The sequence below is a fragment of the Pseudochaenichthys georgianus genome, chromosome 18 (assembly GCF_902827115.2).
Source record: "Pseudochaenichthys georgianus chromosome 18, fPseGeo1.2, whole genome shotgun sequence".
NCBI lineage: Eukaryota > Metazoa > Chordata > Actinopteri > Perciformes > Channichthyidae > Pseudochaenichthys > Pseudochaenichthys georgianus.
The window spans coordinates 23,595,823-23,617,337 of NC_047520.1; the positions used below are offsets into that span (position 1 = coordinate 23,595,823).

Here is a 21,515-nt window from a genome sequence, read left to right on the forward strand (position 1 = left end):
GAGGGTGAGCCCCTGACTAGTGGCACATAGAGGGTGCCCCCCCGACTAGTGGCACATAGAGGGTGCCCCCCCCCTGACTAGTGGCACATAGAGGGTGACCCCCTGACTAGTGGCACATAGAGGGTGCCCCCCCCGACTAGTGGCACATAGAGGGTGCCCCCCCCCGACTAGTGGCACATAGAGGGTGACCCCCTGACTAGTGGCACATAGAGGGTTCCCCCCCGCCCCCGACTAGTGGCACATAGAGGGTGCCCCCCCCCCGACTAGTGGCACATAGAGGGTGACCCCCTGACTAGTGGCACATAGAGGGTGACCCCCTGACTAGTGGCACATAGAGGGTGAGCCCCTGACTAGTGGCACATAGAGGGTTCCCCCCCCCGACTAGTGGCACATAGAGGGTGCCCCCCCCCCGACTAGTGGCACATAGAGGGTTCCCCCCCCTGACTAGTGGCACATAGAGGGTGCCCCCCCCCGAATAGTGGCACATAGAGGGTTCCCCCCCCCCGAAGAGTGGCACATAGAGGGTGACCCCCTGACTAGTGGCACATAGAGGGTGCCCCCCCCCCCCCCCGACTAGTGGCACATAGAGGGTGACCCCCTGACTAGTGGCACATAGAGGGTGAGCCCCTGACTAGTGGCACATAGAGGGTGCCCCCCCCGACTAGTGGTACATAGAGGGTTCCCCCCCCTGACTAGTGGCACATAGAGGGTGACCCCCTGACTAGTGGCACATAGAGGGTGCCCCCCCCCCCGACTAGTGGCACATAGAGGGTGCCCCCCTCCGACTAGTGGCACATAGAGGGTTCCCCCCCGACTAGTGGCACATAGAGGGTGACCCCCTGACTAGTGGCACATAGAGGGTGCCCCCCCCCTGACTAGTGGCACATAGAGGGTTCCCCCCCCCCCGACTAGTGGCACATAGAGGGTGACCCCCTGACTAGTGGCACATAGAGGGTGAGCCCCTGACTAGTGGCACATAGAGGGTGCCCCCCCCCCGACTAGTGGCACATAGAGGGTGCCCCCCCCGACTAGTGGCACATAGAGGGTTCCCCCCCCCGACTAGTGGCACATAGAGGGTGCCCCCCCCGACTAGTGGCACATAGAGGGTGCCCCCCCGACTAGTGGCACATAGAGGGTGCCCCCCCCTGACTAGTGGCACATAGAGGGTGCCCTCCCCCGACTAGTGGCACATAGAGGGTGCCCTCCCCCGACTAGTGGCACATAGAGGGTTCCCCCCCCCCGACTAGTGGCACATAGAGGGTGTCCCCCCCCGAAGAGTGGCACATAGAGGGTGACCCCCTGACTAGTGGCACATAGAGGGTGACCCCCTGACTAGTGGCACATAGAGGGTGACCCCCTGACTAGTGGCACATAGAGGGTTCCCCCCCCCGACTAGTGGCACATAGAGGGTGCCCCCCCCCGACTAGTGGCACATAGAGGGTGACCCCTCTGACTAGTGGCACATAGAGGGTGCCCCCCCTGACTAGTGGCACATAGAGGGTGACCCCCTGACTAGTGGCACATAGAGGGTACCCCCCCCCGACTAGTGGCACATAGAGGGTGACCCCCTGACTAGTGGCACATAGAGGGTTCCCCCCCCCGACTAGTGGCACATAGAGGGTGACCCCCTGACTAGTGGCACATAGAGGGTGACCCCTCTGACTAGTGGCACATAGAGGGTGCCCCCCCTGACTAGTGGCACATAGAGGGTGCCCCCCCCCCCGACTAGTGGCACATAGAGGGTGACCCCTCTGACTAGTGGCAAGGGTGACCCCTCTGACTAGTGGCACATAGAGGGTTCCCCCCCCCGACTAGTGGCACATAGAGGGTGACCCCTCTGACTAGTGGCACATAGAGGGTGACCCCCCCTCCCTGACTAGTGGCACATAGAGGGTTCCCCCCCCTGACTAGTGGCACATAGAGGGTGAGCCCCCCCCCTGACTAGTGGCACATAGAGGGTGCCCCCCCCGACTAGTGGCACATAGAGGGTGACCCCCCCTGACTAGTGGCACATAGAGGGTTCCCCCTCTGACTAGTGGCACATAGAGGGTTCCCCCCCTGACTAGTGGCACATAGAGTGTGCCCCCCCTGACTAGTGGCACATAGAGGGTAACCCCCCCCCCCCCCCGACTAGTGGCACATAGAGGGTGACCCCTCTGACTAGTGGCACATAGAGGGTAACCCCCCCCCTGACTAGTGGCACATAGAGGGTGACCCCCCCCCCTGACTAGTGGCACATAGAGGGTGAGCCCCCCCCCCCCTCTGACTAGTGGCACATAGAGGGTGCCCCCTCTGACTAGTGGCACATAGAGGGTGCCCCCCCCCCCCCGACTAGTGGCACATAGAGGGTGCCCCCTCTGACTAGTGGCACATAGAGGGTGACCCCCCCCCGACTAGTGGCACATAGAGGGTGACCCCCCCCCCCCCTGACTAGTGGCACATAGAGGGTTCCCCCCCCCCCCCTGACTAGTGGCACATAGAGGGTTCCCCCCCCCCCGACTAGTGGCACATAGAGGGTGCCCCCCCCCCCGACTAGTGGCACATAGAGGGTGACCCCTCTGACTAGTGGCACATAGAGGGTGACCCCCCCTCCCTGACTAGTGGCACATAGAGGGTGCCCCCCCTGACTAGTGGCACATAGAGGGTGACCCCCCCCCCTGACTAGTGGCACATAGAGGGTTCCCCCCCCGACTAGTGGCACATAGAGGGTGACCCCCCCTGACTAGTGGCACATAGAGGGTGCCCCCCCCCCCCCGACTAGTGGCACATAGAGGGTGCCCCCCCCCGACTAGTGGCACATAGAGGGTGACCCCCTGACTAGTGGCACATAGAGGGTGAGCACCTGACTAGTGGCACATAGAGGGTTCCCCCCCCCGACTAGTGGCACATAGAGGGTTCCCCCCCCGACTAGTGGCACATAGAGGGTGCCCCCCCCCGAAGAGTGGCACATAGAGGGTGACTCCCTGACTAGTGGCACATAGAGGGTTCCCCCCCCCCCCCGACTAGTGGCACATAGAGGGTGACCCCCTGACTAGTGGCACATAGAGGGTGAGCCCCTGACTAGTGGCACATAGAGGGTGCCCCCCCGACTAGTGGAACATAGAGGGTTCCCCCCCCCCTGACTAGTGGCACATAGAGGGTGACCCCCTGACTAGTGGCACATAGAGGGTGCCCCCCCCGACTAGTGGCACATAGAGGGTTCCCCCCCCCCCCCGACTAGTGGCACATAGAGGGGGCCCCCCCCCGACTAGTGGCACATAGAGGGTGACCCCCTGACTAGTGGCACATAGAGGGTGCCCCCCCGCCCCCGACTAGTGGCACATAGAGGGTTCCCCCCCCCCCGACTAGTGGCACATAGAGGGTGACCCCCTGACTAGTGGCACATAGAGGGTGACCCCCTGACTAGTGGCACATAGAGGGTGAGCCCCTGACTAGTGGCACATAGAGGGTTCCCCCCCCCGACTAGTGGCACATAGAGGGTGCCCCCCCCCCCCCCCCGACTAGTGGCACATAGAGGATGCCCCCCCCTGACTAGTGGCACATAGAGGGTGCCCCCCCCCGAATAGTGGCACATAGAGGGTTCCCCCCCCCCCGAAGAGTGGCACATAGAGGGTGACCCCCTGACTAGTGGCACATAGAGGGTGCCCCCCCCCCCCGACTAGTGGCACATAGAGGGTGACCCCCTGACTAGTGGCACATAGAGGGTGAGCCCCTGACTAGTGGCACATAGAGGGTGCCCCCCCCGACTAGTGGTACATAGAGGGTGCCCCCCCCTGACTAGTGGCACATAGAGGGTGACCCCCTGACTAGTGGCACATAGAGGGTGCCCCCCCCCGACTAGTGGCACATAGAGGGTGCCCCCCCGACTAGTGGCACATAGAGGGTGACCCCCTGACTAGTGGCACATAGAGGGTTCCCCCCCCCTGACTAGTGGCACATAGAGGGTGCCCCCCCCCCCCCGACTAGTGGCACATAGAGGGTGACCCCCTGACTAGTGGCACATAGAGGGTGAGCCCCTGACTAGTGGCACATAGAGGGTGCCCCCCCCGACTAGTGCCACATAGAGGGTTCCCCCCCCCGACTAGTGGCACATAGAGGGTTCCCCCCCCCGACTAGTGGCACATAGAGGGTTCCCCCCCCCGACTAGTGGCACATAGAGGGTGCCTCCCCCGACTAGTGGCACATAGAGGGTGCCCCCCCGACTAGTGGCACATAGAGGGTGCCCCCCCCTGACTAGTGGCACATAGAGGGTGCCCTCCCCCGACTAGTGGCACATAGAGGGTGCCCTCCCCCGACTAGTGGCACATAGAGGGTGCCCCCCCCCCCGACTAGTGGCACATAGAGGGTGACCCCCCGACTAGTGGCACATAGAGGGTATCCCCCCCCCGACTAGTGGCACATAGAGGGTGTCCCCCCCCGAAGAGTGGCACATAGAGGGTGACCCCCTGACTAGTGGCACATAGAGGGTTCCCCCCCCCCCCCGACTAGTGGCACATAGAGGGTGACCCCCTGACTAGTGGCACATAGAGGGTGACCCCCTGACTAGTGGCACATAGAGAGTTCCCCCCCCCGACTAGTGGCACATAGAGGGTGCCCCCCCCCGACTAGTGGCACATAGAGGGTGACCCCTCTGACTAGTGGCACATAGAGGGTGCCCCCCCTGACTAGTGGCACATAGAGGGTGACCCCCTGACTAGTGGCACATAGAGGGTACCCCCCCCCGACTAGTGGCACATAGAGGGTGACCCCCTGACTAGTGGCACATAGAGGGTTCCCCCCCCCCGACTAGTGGCACATAGAGGGTTCCCCCCCCCCGACTAGTGGCACATAGAGGGTGACCCCCTGACTTGTGGCACATAGAGGGTGACCCCTCTGACTAGTGGCACATAGAGGGTGCCCCCCCTGACTAGTGGCACATAGAGGGTGCCCCCCCCCCCCCGACTAGTGGCACATAGAGGGTGACCCCTCTGACTAGTGGCAAGGGTGACCCCTCTGACTAGTGGCACATAGAGGGTGCCCCCCCCGACTAGTGGCACATAGAGGGTGACCCCTCTGACTAGTGGCACATAGAGGGTGACCCCCCCTCCCTGACTAGTGGCACATAGAGGGTTCCCCCCCCTGACTAGTGGCACATAGAGGGTGAGCCCCCCCCTGACTAGTGGCACATAGAGGGTGCCCCCCCCCGACTAGTGGCACATAGAGGGTGACCCCCCCTGACTAGTGGCACATAGAGGGTGTCCCCTCTGACTAGTGGCACATAGAGGGTTCCCCCCCTGACTAGTGGCACATAGAGGGTGCCCCCCCTGACTAGTGGCACATAGAGGGTGCCCCCCCTGACTAGTGGCACATAGAGGGTGCCCCCTCTGACTAGTGGCACATAGAGGGTGCCCCCTCTGACTAGTGGCACATAGAGGGTGCCCCCCCCCCGACTAGTGGCACATAGAGGGTGACCCCTCTGACTAGTGGCACATAGAGAGTAACCCCCCCCCCTGACTAGTGGCACATAGAGGGTTCCCCCCCCCCCCGACTAGTGGCACATAGAGGGTGCCCCCCCCCCCCCGACTAGTGGCACATAGAGGGTGACCCCTCTGACTAGTGGCACATAGAGGGTGACCCCCCCTCCCTGACTAGTGGCACATAGAGGGTTCCCCCCCTGACTAGTGGCACATAGAGGGTGAGCCCCCCCCCCTGACTAGTGGCACATAGAGGGTGCCCCCCCCCCCGACTAGTGGCACATAGAGGGTGCCCCCCCCGACTAGTGGCACATAGAGGGTGACCCCCTGACTAGTGGCACATAGAGGGTGAGCACCTGACTAGTGGCACATAGAGGGTTCCCCCCCCCGACTAGTGGCACATAGAGGGTGCCCCCCCCGACTAGTGGCACATAGAGGGTGCCCCCCCCCGAAGAGTGGCACATAGAGGGTGACTCCCTGACTAGTGGCACATAGAGGGTTCCCCCCCCCCCCCCGACTAGTGGCACATAGAGGGTGACCCCCTGACTAGTGGCACATAGAGGGTGAGCCCCTGACTAGTGGCACATAGAGGGTGCCCCCCCGACTAGTGGCACATAGAGGGTGCCCCCCCCCTGACTAGTGGCACATAGAGGGTGACCCCCTGACTAGTGGCACATAGAGGGTGCCCCCCCCGACTAGTGGCACATAGAGGGTTCCCCCCCCCCGACTAGTGGCACATAGAGGGGGCCCCCCCCCGACTAGTGGCACATAGAGGGTGACCCCCTGACTAGTGGCACATAGAGGGTGCCCCCCCGCCCCCGACTAGTGGCACATAGAGGGTGCCCCCCCCCCGACTAGTGGCACATAGAGGGTGACCCCCTGACTAGTGGCACATAGAGGGTGACCCCCTGACTAGTGGCACATAGAGGGTGAGCCCCTGACTAGTGGCACATAGAGGGTGACCCCTCTGACTAGTGGCACATAGAGGGTGACCCCCCCTCCCTGACTAGTGGCACATAGAGGGTTCCCCCCCCTGACTAGTGGCACATAGAGGGTGAGCCCCCCCCCCTGACTAGTGGCACATAGAGGGTGCCCCCCCCGACTAGTGGCACATAGAGGGTGACCCCCTCTGACTAGTGGCACATAGAGGGTTCCCCCCCCTGACTAGTGGCACATAGAGGGTTCCCCCCCCTGACTAGTGGCACATAGAGGGTGCCCCCCCCTGACTAGTGGCACATAGAGGGTGCCCCCTCTGACTAGTGGCACATAGAGGGTGCCCCCTCTGACTAGTGGCACATAGAGGGTTCCCCCCCCCCGACTAGTGGCACATAGAGGGTGACCCCTCTGACTAGTGGCACATAGAGGGTAACCCCCCCCCCCGACTAGTGGCACATAGAGGGTGACCCCTCTGACTAGTGGCACATAGAGGGTAACCCCCCCCCTGACTAGTGGCACATAGAGGGTGACCCCCCCCCCTGACTAGTGGCACATAGAGGGTGAGCCCCCCCCCCCCCCTCTGACTAGTGGCACATAGAGGGTGCCCCCCCCCCCCCGACTAGTGGCACATAGAGGGTGCCCCCTCTGACTAGTGGCACATAGAGGGTGCCCCCCCCCCGACTAGTGGCACATAGAGGGTGACCCCCCCCCCCCCTGACTAGTGGCACATAGAGGGTTCCCCCCCCCCCCTGACTAGTGGCACATAGAGGGTTCCCCCCCCCCCCCGACTAGTGGCACATAGAGGGTGACCCCTCTGACTAGTGGCACATAGAGGGTGACCCCCCCTCCCTGACTAGTGGCACATAGAGGGTGCCCCCCCTGACTAGTGGCACATAGAGGGTGAGCCCCCCCCCTGACTAGTGGCACATAGAGGGTGCCCCCCCCGACTAATGGCACATAGAGGGTGACCCCCCCTGACTAGTGGCACATAGAGGGTGCCCCCTCTGACTAGTGGCACATAGAGGGTGAGCCCCCCTGACTAGTGGCACATAGAGGGTGACCCCCCGACTAGTGGCACATAAAGGGTGACCCCCCCTGACTAGTGGCACATAGAGGGTGAGCCCCCTGACTAGTTGCACATAGAGGGTGCCCCCTCTGACTAGTGGCACATAGAGGGTGCCCCCTCTGACTAGTGGCACATAGAGGGTGACCCCCCGACTAGTGGCACATAAAGGGTGACCCCCCCTGACTAGTGGCACATAGAGGGTGACGTCTGTAGTTGTGAGTTAAATTTCTCAAAAGATTTCTGAAATGTTTTGCCCAAAGAATGAGATAACTCTCCCATCATGATGTCAAAATGTCATTTTTTTATATAATAATATTTTATTAATATTAACCTTAAATGTACTCGTGTTTAGCACTAACTACCATATGTAAGATTTCTAACAATACAAAACTGTATTATGTGTTGTGTCCCGTCAACAATGTTGAGTCTAGTCATGTTTCATGTTTTTGTTTAGTCATTTTTTGTCTTGTCTCCCACTTCCTGTTTTATTTTGACACTCACCTGTTATGTTTCATTCCAGGTTCCTTGACCCCCTATCCTTGTGTGTGTCTCCCAGCACCAGCCCCGCCCCTGATTGTTTCCACCTGTGCCTACAGTAGTTACCTCTTGTTTTATATTGCCCAGTCTCCCCTTGTCTTGTGTCAGTTCATCTTGTCCTGTCTCCATGCCAGTCGTCAGCGTACCAGCGACTAGTTATTTTGGTCTCAAGCCTAATTTATGCTCCTGAAGTATTTTGTAAGTTTTGTTTCTCACTTTGTGAGCGATTTTCTTGTGTGCCTTTTTTAAAACCTTTTTCACCTCGTCAAGAGTGTCGATCCTTATTTGTACATCCTATTTTTGGAATAAAGTACTTTTTGCATACTTTACCTTTGTCTCCCGGGTCGTGCATTTGAGTCTTGTGCCTTGTGTTTCCAAGTTTGTGACATTATGTCACCGACACATCTTCACTTGTGGGTAATTGTGCTGCAACTCGCCCAAAAGCATTGGTCTCACAATATGTCAGTTTTATTTTAATCTCATAGACTTATAAGAAGTAGATGGCCATGACGTCGGCCCATTGTTTTGTCTGCCACTTTGAAGCCTCGGCTTGGCATTTTGGCTGCCACCATCTTGGTTTTTGAACGTTGTCATATTCTTGTTTTTTTATAACCACAAATTAGCAAAATACAACCAAACGCTGACTAAGGCATATTTAGACGACCACAATTGTATTTACTGTATGGTCATACTTTCCAGAACCCAACAAAAATACTTTGAGTTATCTAAACTCAACCAAACTTCAATCATATTGAGGTTTCAGATTAAAAAGTTGTTTTTAAAAAACCATGGCCAGTTTTGGGTCATTGTATTATTTATGTGTCAGTAGGAGCAGTGGCAGACAGTAGGTTTTGTTTTGTAGAGAGTGGTACAATATGAACACACACTCACTCCTTATATGTTCAGGACACCTGCAGTCAATTCTAGTTTTATAGGGAAGGGCTAAACAACACAACCCTTGTTGTTCTGGCAAGCCAGATGTCAAACCCTATCTAACATCATCAGTGCAATACATGTAACTCACAAGCAAACAAAAGCATTCAGATACACACACACACACACACACACACACACACACACACACACACACACACACACACACACACACACACACACTGTTTCTAAACAGATGCCACACAGTAAAATAAAGTGAGCCAATGCTGGGCAGCGTTTTGGAAAACCCTTGTGTTATTGTCAGTAAAGTCGAGTGTAAAGAAGTGTGATGTCATTTATTATACTTCCTACAGGAAAGTTCCTTTCCTAGGGGAAAGGTTATGTTAAAATCCAAAGTGGGTCGTGTTTGAGAAACTGCAGACATGTAAGGCTGACACCTGTATACAGAGGACGTCTGGCAGATAAGACCAGTAAAAGATCTCTAATCTTAGAGTAAATGTTTAGTAAGGAAAGACAGAGAAGAGAGAGAAAGGGGAGGGATATAAAAGAATGGGAGACAGCTGGTCTGGCAACTCTGAGGTCATGGGAGGGACAAACACACACACGCACACTGCTCTCACAGAGCCCATGGAGCTCAGTAAATACTGAACATGATATAAAACATCTTGTTTTTTATATTAAAGAGACAGTTCACAAACAAAAAAATACGATTTAGGCCTTCTGTCTAAAATGGGGAAATCCTTGTGTTCGTGGTGCTCTGAGCAGTACACATTACATTCACAAAGGACACTATCTAACTAGCTTTGGTGAACAGCTGAGCCCTCTATCCACACAAGTCCTGCCCATACTGTCCAATGTGCCAGAAACAACCAGTGCTGCATGACTTCAGAACTTGGGATTGTTCTGTATGGCAGTTTGTTATGTTTGCCTCAGTTGGTCTGACCTGTTCCGAGGCAGAGAATAAGAAACAGAGAAAGTGGAACGCCATGTGAGCTCAATGCTATTGCATTCCCCATTCAGTTAACCCAGACCCCACACAAGTATTAGATGGTGAATTTGATATAGTTGATACTTTGTGAAACCAATATTTGTAATAACTTCACATTCAGCACTGTCACCCAGCGGAATGCATTACAAAACTGAACGATTGTTGTTGGGATTGCTGCTGAGGTTTGAATTGACTTGAAATGTTTATTTGAATATAAGCAGTGGTGTAGTGGTCGTTGGACGCGGGGATCGCCGTACCCCCACTTATTTGGAGCCCCCACTTTTTTAAAGCATGATTTTTTTTTAATAGTCTAATACATATAAAATCATTGCCAGTGTTATCAGTTGCAAGTGTGTATTTGTTGACATAATGACGAAAACATAATACATTTCACAGTAATTATAATACAAAATAAAAACGATTTCCTTATGATTCGTCGTCACGCTTGTGACCCCAGGGTGACACCACCAGCTCGCCGCCCGCCGATTTTGCAGCAGCTCTTTCCCTCAAGAATGCAAACGAAACAGTTCTATAATGGCAGGCCAAAAAACGTATGACGCAGCTCAAGCATTTATGCAACTTGATTTGAAGCCTGTGTGTATGAGGGGCAGCACTGTGTGTGTGTGTGTGTGTGTGTGTGTGTGTGTGTGTGTGTGTGTGTGTGTGTGTGTGTGTGTGTGTGTGTGTGTGTGTGTGTGTGTGTGTGTGTGTGTGTGTGTGTGTGTGCGTGCGTGCGTGCGTGCGTGCGTGCGTGCGTGCGTGCGTGCGTGCGTGCGTGCGTGCGTGCGTGCGTGCGTGCGTGCGTGCGTGCGTGTGATCGAGAGAGTGAGAGATTGAGAGAGAGAGAGCGCGCGCACCAGGAATAACGCCGAAGCAGTGTGCATACAAGATCCGTTTATTCGCCATGCATGTAGGCTAGGCCTAATCAGAATCATTTCAAGTCCAGATTCAATGTTGTTTGCATAAGTAGGCTATATTTTTCATTTTGTTTATTTAATAAGTTAATTTCAGGACAACTTTGGGAATTGTGTTTGTTTGTTATGAGTTTTAAATAGATTTTGAAAGTGGAGATAGAGAGAGAGAGAAGCAGCGCTGTCTGCTTAGTTGCAACACTGTAGCTCAAGCATTTATGCCACTTAGGCCTATACATTGTTTATGTAACTTATGTGCCGGTGTGTCCATGGTTGTGAGTCTGTGTGTTGAGCGCAGCGCCGTCTGCTTTTTGCAATACAGTAACTAAAGTAGGACTAAGCATACCGGTAGTTTCTGTGGACCTGTCTGCCCGTTTTGTGAGTGCACTGCGTGCGTGCGCACGCGTGGCATTGTTTGGGATGACCTAATTAAAATAGCGTCCACCCAGTAAAAAAATCTCCACTACACCACTGAATATAAGTAATGCCAGAGAAGGTTGACATGCAGTAGCATCAGTGCCTACAATAACATACCATTCACTAAAAGTATTTGTAGTAACTAGACCACTACACCATCTGACCTGTCATGTGTCATGTGTGTCTTTTTAGTCAAAAGGATAATGGTTGTGGGTAACATATTGAAACATCACTATAATTGGCATGTTGTTATGACCAGACATGTGGTTTTAGTCAGACGTACATATACACACACGTCAGCTCTTTGTAAGCAGTACACTCAGAGAAGCAACAGTTTTAAAGGTTTGGAATTAGTCATTCATATTTACATTTCAAATATGTATTATTTCGTGTATGTAAGAGCATACACAAACATTTAACACATTGCGGTGAGACGATTTGGAAAAAACAGCTGTTGTTTTGACTGATTTAGCGATTGTTATATGATAAAAAAGGAGGAAGTGATAAGGAATGATCATTTTTGCATGATGATTCAAATTTTGTGAATGACAATATATTAAAAATAATCATGTTTTTTTTATTAGCATCTGTACCAAAAAGCAGAATGGCTACTTAATGGACCCTGGCCCAGTGTGAGTCCAGGGGCCTCATTTATAATGCCGTGCGTAGGATTCACGTGGGAAGGTTGCTTACGTAGTAGAAATCCAAAAAATAGGTACAGAAATGTTCCGACATTTTCCGATTCACCAAACATTGCGTACTGGCAAGGAAAGTGCGTACGGCACTTCCTACGCCGGTGTCAGTACCAGATGTGTTCGGGGTACCAGATATGTTCGGGTGTATTTCTGTTGCATGCGTCATCCGTCATATCCGTCTACTCACCTCCCTCTGCTCCCAGCGCTCTGCTGCCACACACCGGCCGTCTGCGGAACTGCAGCCGGAGGAACTCGGGACAGCTTGTTATGTGTGGGGTGCTATGGTGGGGTCCCATGTACTTGTGCACATAAATAATGTTTCTAATTATTTACAATTAAAAAATATATATATTCTGCGTTACTTTAGCCAACACTTTTATAAGGCCACTAGATTAGATAATTACGAAATGTGTAGATAGAATACATATCTTTCAGGTTGTTATTTTGTCATTATGTTTCATGTTTTATTTACCTTTTAGTATTTGTATATATTATCTGAACTTTGGAGAGGAGTTGGGAGACACACGACACATTAAATCACATCTAGATCAAGACAAAGCGAATAGAAGTAGGCCTACTCCCATACTCCTAGCGTGAAAATGTTTGTGAAAACGTGTGCAAAGTCTCCGAAAATCCTAAAAATAAGCTCATATTTGAATTCCCCATAAAAAAACAAATCATTCAGTAAAAACAAGGCCCCACTGATCATCTACTCTATAAGACAATTCCAGGGATGTCTGGCTTGAGTTTCTACCACCAGGGAAAGTGGACAAAAGTGCCCGAGATCAGCCTCTTCATTTACCCAGGGCCTAGTGCTTGGCTTTGGGCATGAAAATTCAGGAAACTCCCCTGAGTATTTTATTAAATATCTGAACTTTGGAGAGGAGTTGGGGGACACAACGACACATCAAATCACATCTACAGATCAAGACGAAGCGAATGGAAGTACTCCTAGCGTGTGAAAATGTTTGTGAAAAACGTGTGTAAAGTCTCTAAAAACGGAGCAGTGGCTGTGATGCTAGCTTTGCGGCTAGCGGTTAGTTGTTGTTGTTTGAAGTTGTTGCTATGGAAACAACATGACGGAGAAAAAATGTATATCTTCTACATATAATAACGAACAAAGTAAAGAATGAAGTGTAGGCTATGCCTGTTTGAAGTTGTTGCTATGGAAACAACATGACGGAGAAAAGTATAATCTTCAACATATAATAACGGACAAAGTAAATAATGAAGTGTCGGCTATGTTTAAATGTTCGGAATTTGACCATCATGAGTTGCCGTAAAATATGACTGATGACGGATGCGACGGATGCTCGAAATGCGGTGCAGCTTTTGCGGGCTTCACGTAACGCCCATATTTGACTATACATAGTCAAAGAAATGCCCATTCATTCATTCTGACTGACTGCATGAAGACGATAGCAGGAAATGACGACGGAACAGCTAAAAAAGACGTCTCACACCGTGTCAGATTCTGGTTATTTTGGGGAGGTGGAGATAAATCACATTGTTTGGTGGATGCAGTTTGAACAGAGTAGCAGCATGGAGGTCGGATCGTCACCAACATAAATAAATAAGTGGTCCGAAAAAGGTTCATGACAAAACAATACACATAGCCTTCCTCAGGCAGTGTGTTTGTACCGGGGACAGGAGACCCCCCTTGATGAGGAACTGTAAGAAATGATCGGGGAATCCCCCCGGAGTGGAGTCATGACGACTGGATCTGAATTATGTTTTTGTATTTGGTGGTTTGTGTCCCAGCTGTCGATCAGCTGTGCGCAGCGTCTCCACTGCAGCCTATGCGTCTCAACCCCCCCCCCCCCCCCCCAGCAGCAACTCTATATCCACCAGTTATGGAAAATACAACTAATGTGTTGTGTTATATTAGCTGTACAATTGACCACATATGGTGTTCTTAGTTTCCATACCTCCTGTGTTTTACGAGCGACTTATCAAGTCTTAGCAAACGGCATAAAACACGATTAAACGTGTGTGTGTGCACTGAGGAGTCTCAAACAGGCGTTTGTTAAATCATTTTAAGATTGGCTTTAATCAATGTTTGAAAATGAATTCTTCATATATGATAAATGAGAGGTAACATTCTATTTATGGTATTATTTCCACATATTTCTCTCCATTCTTCCTTCTGCCAACGGTATCGCAGTTTCTCGTCTCTCCCGTTTTTGTGCTTAGTGCGTACGCATGGGTTAGTTTGCGTGGAGGACCGCACGTTTTCCCGTCAAGTTAGTATTTTATAAATCGCAAACATTGCGTAGAAACTGGCGTACGCCATTTTTTGAGCGTATATCCCTTTATAAATGAGGCCCCAGGTCCTTACTCAGGACCCACAAATAGCTGCATGACCCAGAAAGCTCTGGGGAAATAAATATTATTTAAATATATTGCTATGGTACAGTATGAAGCATCATCCTTCAACAGTGTGTTTTTGATTTCCTCTCGTATACTCTGCCACAGAAAGGTAAGTAAGGTCTCATTTCCCTGTTTGAGTCACCACCTTTTCTATACCCATACTAACATACACATACTAACATACATACTTTTTAGAGTTGTCTAATGTTTGGAAAGCTTGAATCAAAAGGCTGCTTCAATATAACTGTTGATTTGAGTTTCTGTGCAGGCCTGAGATTATTTTTAGAAGCCTTGAATCAATCAAGATGTCGGAAAAGTGTAACCAAGCTTGTCGATCAATCCTCACCAATTGTATTGCAATATCTACAAAGTACCTCCATTAATGTTAATGCGCCTGCATTAAAAACACCTGTTAGTATTCCTTCCTTACTTCCTTTCTCCCTCTCCTTGCTTCCTTCCTTCTTTTTATTCTTCCTTCCCTCTTCTTTCTTCCTTCCTTTTATTCTTCCTTTCCTCCTTCAAGGTGTGTGTGTGCGTGTGTGCGTGCGTGCATGCGTGTGTGACTAACCATGGACTCGTCCTCAGTGGTGAACACGGTACAGGCCTGGGCCTGCATGAAGGACAGGATGGTTCCTGCGATCTTCCTCAGCAGAACCTCCAGACACTGCTGCTCCTCAAAGATCAGACTGGCCAGGTCTAAGAGCACCTGCACACACGCACGCACACACACACACACACACACACACACACACACACACACACACACACACACACACACACACACACGTCATGCTCAGTGTTGTGTTCACACCTTCAGGGACCCACTTTCACACCCACCTGATTGCGTCTGTTCTCCAGCTGGGAGGTCTCGTAGAGCTGGGCGTTGTGCAGGACGATGCCTGAAAAGGCCAGATAGGCTGAGAAGTCCTGGAGAGCAACAGAACAGCATCTGAACACCATGTATCGATAACAGAACAAATACAATGACAGGGAACAAGACGAGACGGTTTCTTTATCAATGAAGGAGAAAGGAAAATGACCAGAAGTGTAAAAAGTATTTATCCTTAAGTAAAGTAGAAGTACCAGAGTGTAGGAATACTCAAGTAAAAGTACTCATGACTTTGTATACTACAGGGTGAATTTACTCCAGGTGGAACTAAAGTCTGATTTAAGACTTGATTATATTTCTCATCATTAATCTAAATCTGTAAAGTAACTAAAGGTATTAAATACATGTAGTGGAGTAAAAGTACACAGTAATACAAAATGAAATATTTAAGTGAAGTACAAATGCCTCAAAGTTAAGTACAGTACTGGAGTAAATCTACTGAGTGACTTTCCACCACTGAATATGACGGATGATATAAAATAGGACACACACAGCTAAAGGTTGAATGAACGAGGCAGCACAAGTTGAGCTTGTGTTAACCCACACCTTAGTGAAGAGCAATATGTCTGTCTCACACATGTTGTCTACCGTTCTGTATTCATTCATATTGACAACATGTGGTTGTGTAGTGGAACCAGTGACCTTCACTCACCCTCTCATCCTGCTCAGTGAAGGCACTGTCCTCCCCACATTTCTTATTGATCGCCTGAGCCACTCCAACTACCTGTGAGAAAAACAAGAGAGTACAAATCAAAAGAAGAATGCTGCTAGACATCCTGTCAACAAGGATGTCAACAAGGCCTTCAAGCTTTTTATTGGAAAAGGATGCAATCAATTGTTCAATTGTTTAAAGACTCAATCTGTTTGGAAAAACTGTAGCAGTTAAGGTTCAGGTTCAAAGAGTGAATACCTGCTGGAAGAATGTCAGCTCGCTGCCAAAAAGGCTGGAGGGCACTTAGGCCGTTATATCGTTTTCCAAAGCCCATTTGAAGCGTAAATAACTGAGTAGGCCGCAGTGTTCTAGCCCAGGTATGTTCCAGGAAAAGATGATCTGCAAAGGGCTGTAGCGTTTTTTAGAGGAACTCTAATCATCTGGTCTACGTTAGGGAATATATTTAGTTTTGTCTTAAATGTCAGAGATGTCAACACATGGAGTTCAATTATTACATGTTGTACATAACCTAACAACAATTGAGCCATCTCCATCACAATCAAGCAAACTAACATCGAGATGTTCTTTCAGCCAAAGTAAAGCCCCATGTGTAATTAAAGATAAGCCACTATCCTTCTGGTTTATGGGAAATAGTGTAGCATCAGTAACTAAGGTGCAGTGTGAATACACTATACTGTATACAGATGGACGAGTACTTTGATATTTTATTTTATATGCTATTCTCGCCCACTCCATGTTGATAATATCCTACTTCTATATGTTGTGAGCTGTAATTGGCCCTTAGTGTATATTTGACAGACATTCTTCAGATATATATCTTCCACTGTCATTCTTTTTTTACTTTGAAGTTCTGTTTTTTTTATAGATGTTTATATTTTATGTTTATGTCTGTTTATATCATACTCCTTTTCATTTTCACATTGTGTGCAAAGCCTGGTCTTATCCTAATAAAACACCAGCTGTAGCATGTCTGGTCTTACCTCGTCTCTGTGGTTCTTTATGGGAAGGCACAGGATACTCTGTGTTCTGTATCCTGTGATCAGGTCCACTTCAGCATTAAACCTAGGGTCCTGGGGAGGAAAATCATAAACATCATTGATGTCTTCAAAGCAATACAAAGTGTCCAAATAAGTCTGACCTACATTTTTGGACTGAAACCTGTTCTTTTATAATCATACCTGTTCGTGCTAATGCCTTTCACAACGGATATTGTTAGCGTTACATCTGAAACATTCTAATAACCATCTGCTGCCCAATGACTTTTCAAGCTTTCCCTTTTAATTCAAATCAAAGCTTATTCTATAGCCCAATATCCCAAAACACGTCTGTGTGAGTGGGTTTAACAGATTAACAAACATGAAAGACACAAATAAACTAGATACAAATAAAAGAAGGTAAAATACAACAAAAAGGCCATGCAAATACAAAATAAGAATTCCATAACACGTAAGAGAAACATAGGGTAATGTTAAACCAGCTGAAACTATAAGGTTTTATTCAAAAGAAAAGTCTTCAGCACACTTCAAAGTTAGGACCCTGCCTCCCTGATAAAAACTAGACGTTGGTTCCAGAGAAAGGGAGCTTCTGACTCCTGATAACTTCTCTGAAGAGTAGCTCTCCTAAAAGGGAAAGCTTGAAAACTTGGCATTGGACAAGTTTAGGAGTGATGTCTTTATTGAGCCTTTCCGAAATCAAATAAACAAGATCACAAGTTCGAGGAGGAGATCAAAAACAGGTTCTGACTAGCTGGTAGCTCATTTTGCTGCATGTGACACAATCTGCCAGCAACGGTTCAGAATCAGAATACCTTTATCAGTCCCACAGAGGGGACATTTACATGTTGGCAGCCATTCCTTCACAGAATGGATGGCCATTGGCTAACAGCTTTTGATTGGACAAAAATGGCTTAGGCTTCCTTTCAATGGTAAAATGCCCCTTCATCGGCCCGCTGTGGATCCTGGAGATGGACGTCAACCAGTGGTTACATACCCAGCCAGATAGATAGAACCTAACCCTCATTGCTCCTGTAGGTATGTCTACAGTACTGGAGGGTTTACAAGTTGCTTTGGATAAAAGTGTCAGCGAAATAACATGTAAAGTAATCATTATAATCCTCCCACAGGATTGTTGATATCCTCGTGGATTCATCTTCCTATTATACACACATGCATTTCCAAACATCTGGACTACCTATGTTGTAAATGTATTATCTCTTCAATTTACACACGGCATCTATTGCACGTCTGTCCGTCCTGGGAGAGGGATCCCTCCTCTGCTGCTCTCCCTGAGGTTTCTCCCATGTTCCCTTTAAACTGAGGGTTTTCTCCGGAAGTGTTTCCTTGTACGATGTGAGGGTCTAAGGACAGAGGGTCTAAGGACAGAGGGTCTGAGGACAGAGGGTCTGAGGACAGAGGGTCTGAGGACAGAGGGTCTAAGGACAGAGGGTGTCGTATTGTCATACTGATATTCTGTACACACTGTGAAGTCCACTGAGACAAATGTAGCATGTGTGATATTGGGCTATATAAACGTTGATTGATTGATGAGCAGTATGCACCATCCAGAAACAGAAACCCTGACAGGCTGCGTACAGTTTAACCATCCACACTAAAACTAAAAGTTATTTTCTGTAGAGCTGCATGCACACAGCTGTGTCAACATTATGCAAAGCAAAGATTCCACTCTTCATAGTTTTGTTAGTACTTCCTTGATGCACAAGTGTTGCGTTGAAGAGGGAGGCGGGGCTTCTGAAGGCATGTTAAGGAGCACAGGATGTTTAGAGGACGTTCCCCCGCTGGCAGCTCTTTCACCCAGCGCTGACCTTTGAACACAGCTCTTCCTCGACAAACCATTATCCTCCAAACTCAAGGGGGCACATTGTAGAATAAAACCCTACACAAACAGGTTCGGTGTGGTATGACACCACTTTGATTGCCGAAAGAGATAGGCCTGTCCTAATTGTGTCTTTGTCCTAAGTATGTTATTTAAGTAAGAACACTTCCTCTGTTTTCATCTGCTTTTGCTGCTGATGCTGTTTACTCTGGAATGATTATATAACTGGAACAAAAGGTTGACTATTCCCAAGCCCCATCGTGCGCGCTGCTGTTGAATCACCCGTTAACCGCTGCCTTCTCAAACAATGTACTGTACACATGGTGTGGACACGGTGTTTGAAACACTGGGTCATTGCACTGACATGCAACATGACTGTATTATGTTAGTTGAAAGCAATGCTATTAAACGTAATATTATTCCTTCCAACTAACATAATAGCATTATGTGAAATCTGTTGACATACTACACTTAATTAAAGTCAACATTTCAGTTGATTCAGTGTGCTTGGGCACAGAGGGAGACTCCTCCCCAGCCAGTGACCACTCCTCTCCTTCAGAACAGCCTGCCAGGCCTGGTTACGGTTGCTAAGAGATTATTAGACAACTGCTGTACTGGGTAAGGTTAAACAATATCAGTTAGCATGTAAAACAGGCCTGTAACTCAAGGCCTCTACAGAATAACCTTTTCCAAACACAATTCAAAATGCCGTATCAGATTCTCTATATCTCATATGCTCATTTTGTATAAAACGAAATGTATACATGTTTTAGTTGCGCTACCAAATTGTTTACACACCTTAATATGTTGTTGTGTTTGTATATGTTATTACAAACAAAATGTCTATTATCTGATTCCCAGACTTTTTTTGACTGATGTGGAACATTTTTATATATCCCTAAACAATCTTTGCAGCAGAAAAGCACTAACAATAGGGGGTGTAATCCTGAGACTAATGAGAAGGTACAGATCCAATCAGAGAGCTGGGGAGTCCCTCAGATGACACACAGGAACTTCCTGAACGCAGATTTAGGTTCTGCAGTTTCACAAACACACACACACACACACACACACACACACACACACACACACACACACACACACACACACACACACACACACACACACACTTGAATAAATAGAGTGCAGCATATACACAGATCGTAACATAGGCACACTAACAGAACACTTATAAGCAACGTGAGTTATTTGAAAATACACACACCAAAACCAAAACATGCTCTCACCAGGGGCCTATACTACTATACTCAACCTAACCTGGATGTGTCTGAGTTAGCCGATTGGCCTAATCCAAAACATACGCGCTCTCGCTAAGCGGTCCTACGACGCTGGTTATCAAGTGGATCCATGACTTAAACACTTGATCAGGATCAAAGCACAGAGCTGCAGCTGCAAGGTGAACACAGCTGGAACAGAACACGTGTTTGAATGCGTACATTAACAGGTTTATGATATCACTGCCCGTCTAACACACGATCTGACTTTCATTACGTTTGTCTCGAGTGTTTCGTCAACTTATGTGTTGCTTAAAATAATCCTTCTGCATCCAGTCTGTGACGCTGTGAGTGCTTCACGGCCAGATACGGCTCAGCTGACTCAGATCAGGAGATATGTGATACATTATGAAGTGATATGATGAATGATAATGGGACACATCGACGTCTGCACTCAGTGTACTTATGTGGTGGCAGCTATTTAAGTGCTTTCTTAACGCTAATGTTATAATAGTCAGATCGCTCTGAAGATGGAGGTGATGTTCTATTCATGTTCACGTTCACACAGTCAGTGATTTTTGCCGGCCATCTTTCCGGCAGCTTTTCTGTGTTTCCTTTCTCCTGTAATATGACTTGATCGCTTTAAACTCCGCACACTGAGCTCTGATTGGTCAGCAGGCAGTGCTTTCACTGAGTTGATCTCTTAGCCTGCAACCTAACCTGGGGCCTAAACTACGAAGCTGGTTCAACCTAACCTGGATATGTTGGAGTTAGCCGGTTGGCCTAATCCAAAACATACGCGCTCTCGCTAAACTGTCCTACGACGCTGGTTATCAAGTGGATCGCTCAAGCCAGCCGTGTCCTATCTAGTTAGGTGCGCGTTCACATGAAAGGGGTGGTATCTGGAGCATTCGACCAATCACAAACATGGAGAAGCGCACTGACAGCGCAGCGTCATACTTCCTGAATGAAAAGTCAACTATAATATTAGTCAAATATGAAGAAGTTAAATTAAATATCCATGACTTAAACACTTGATCCAGGATCAAAGCCACAGAGCTGCACCTGCAAGGTGAATACAGCTGGTAAAAGTGTTTGAATGCGTACATTAACAGGTTTATGATATCAATGCCCCGTCTCTAAGACATGATCTGACTTTAATTACATTTGACTCGAGAGTGTTTCGTCAACTTTATGTGTTGCTTAAAATAATCCTTCTGCATCCAGTCTGTGACGCTGTGAGTGTTGCACGGCCAGATACGGCTCAGCTGACTCAGATCAGGAGATATGATACATTATGAAGTGATATGCCGCGGACTGTACTTAATGTACTCTGATCCGGTTACTGATGTTGTGGCCGATATTTAAGTAAGCTTTCTTAACGCTAATGTTATAATATTCAGATTGCTCTGAAGATGGAGGTGATATTCTATTCATGTTCACGTTCACACAGTCGGTGATTTTTGCCGGCCGTCTTTCCTGCGACGGCAGCTTTTCTGTATTTCCTTTCTCCTGTAATATGACTTGATCGCTTTAAACTCCGCACACTGAGCTCTGATTGGTCAGCAGTAGTGTTGGGACTAACGCGTTACAAGTAACGCGTTACTGTAACGCCGTTA

At 49.2% G+C, this 21,515-nt stretch overlaps 1 protein-coding gene across 1 annotated transcript in view; it reads right to left on the reverse strand.

Moving 5' to 3' along the window:
- Window positions 1-21,515, reverse strand: part of pde5ab (phosphodiesterase 5A, cGMP-specific, b) — a 59,949-nt gene that overhangs the window by 12,085 nt on the left and 26,349 nt on the right. Inside the window, exons 4-7 of the mRNA XM_034105805.2 lie at window positions 16,810-16,899; window positions 15,809-15,880; window positions 15,105-15,194; window positions 14,836-14,973 (exon numbers count right to left, since the gene is read on the reverse strand). Of these exons, the coding sequence (XP_033961696.1) occupies window positions 14,836-14,973; window positions 15,105-15,194; window positions 15,809-15,880; window positions 16,810-16,899 (390 nt within the window). The remainder of the gene's footprint in view (window positions 1-14,835; window positions 14,974-15,104; window positions 15,195-15,808; window positions 15,881-16,809; window positions 16,900-21,515) is intronic.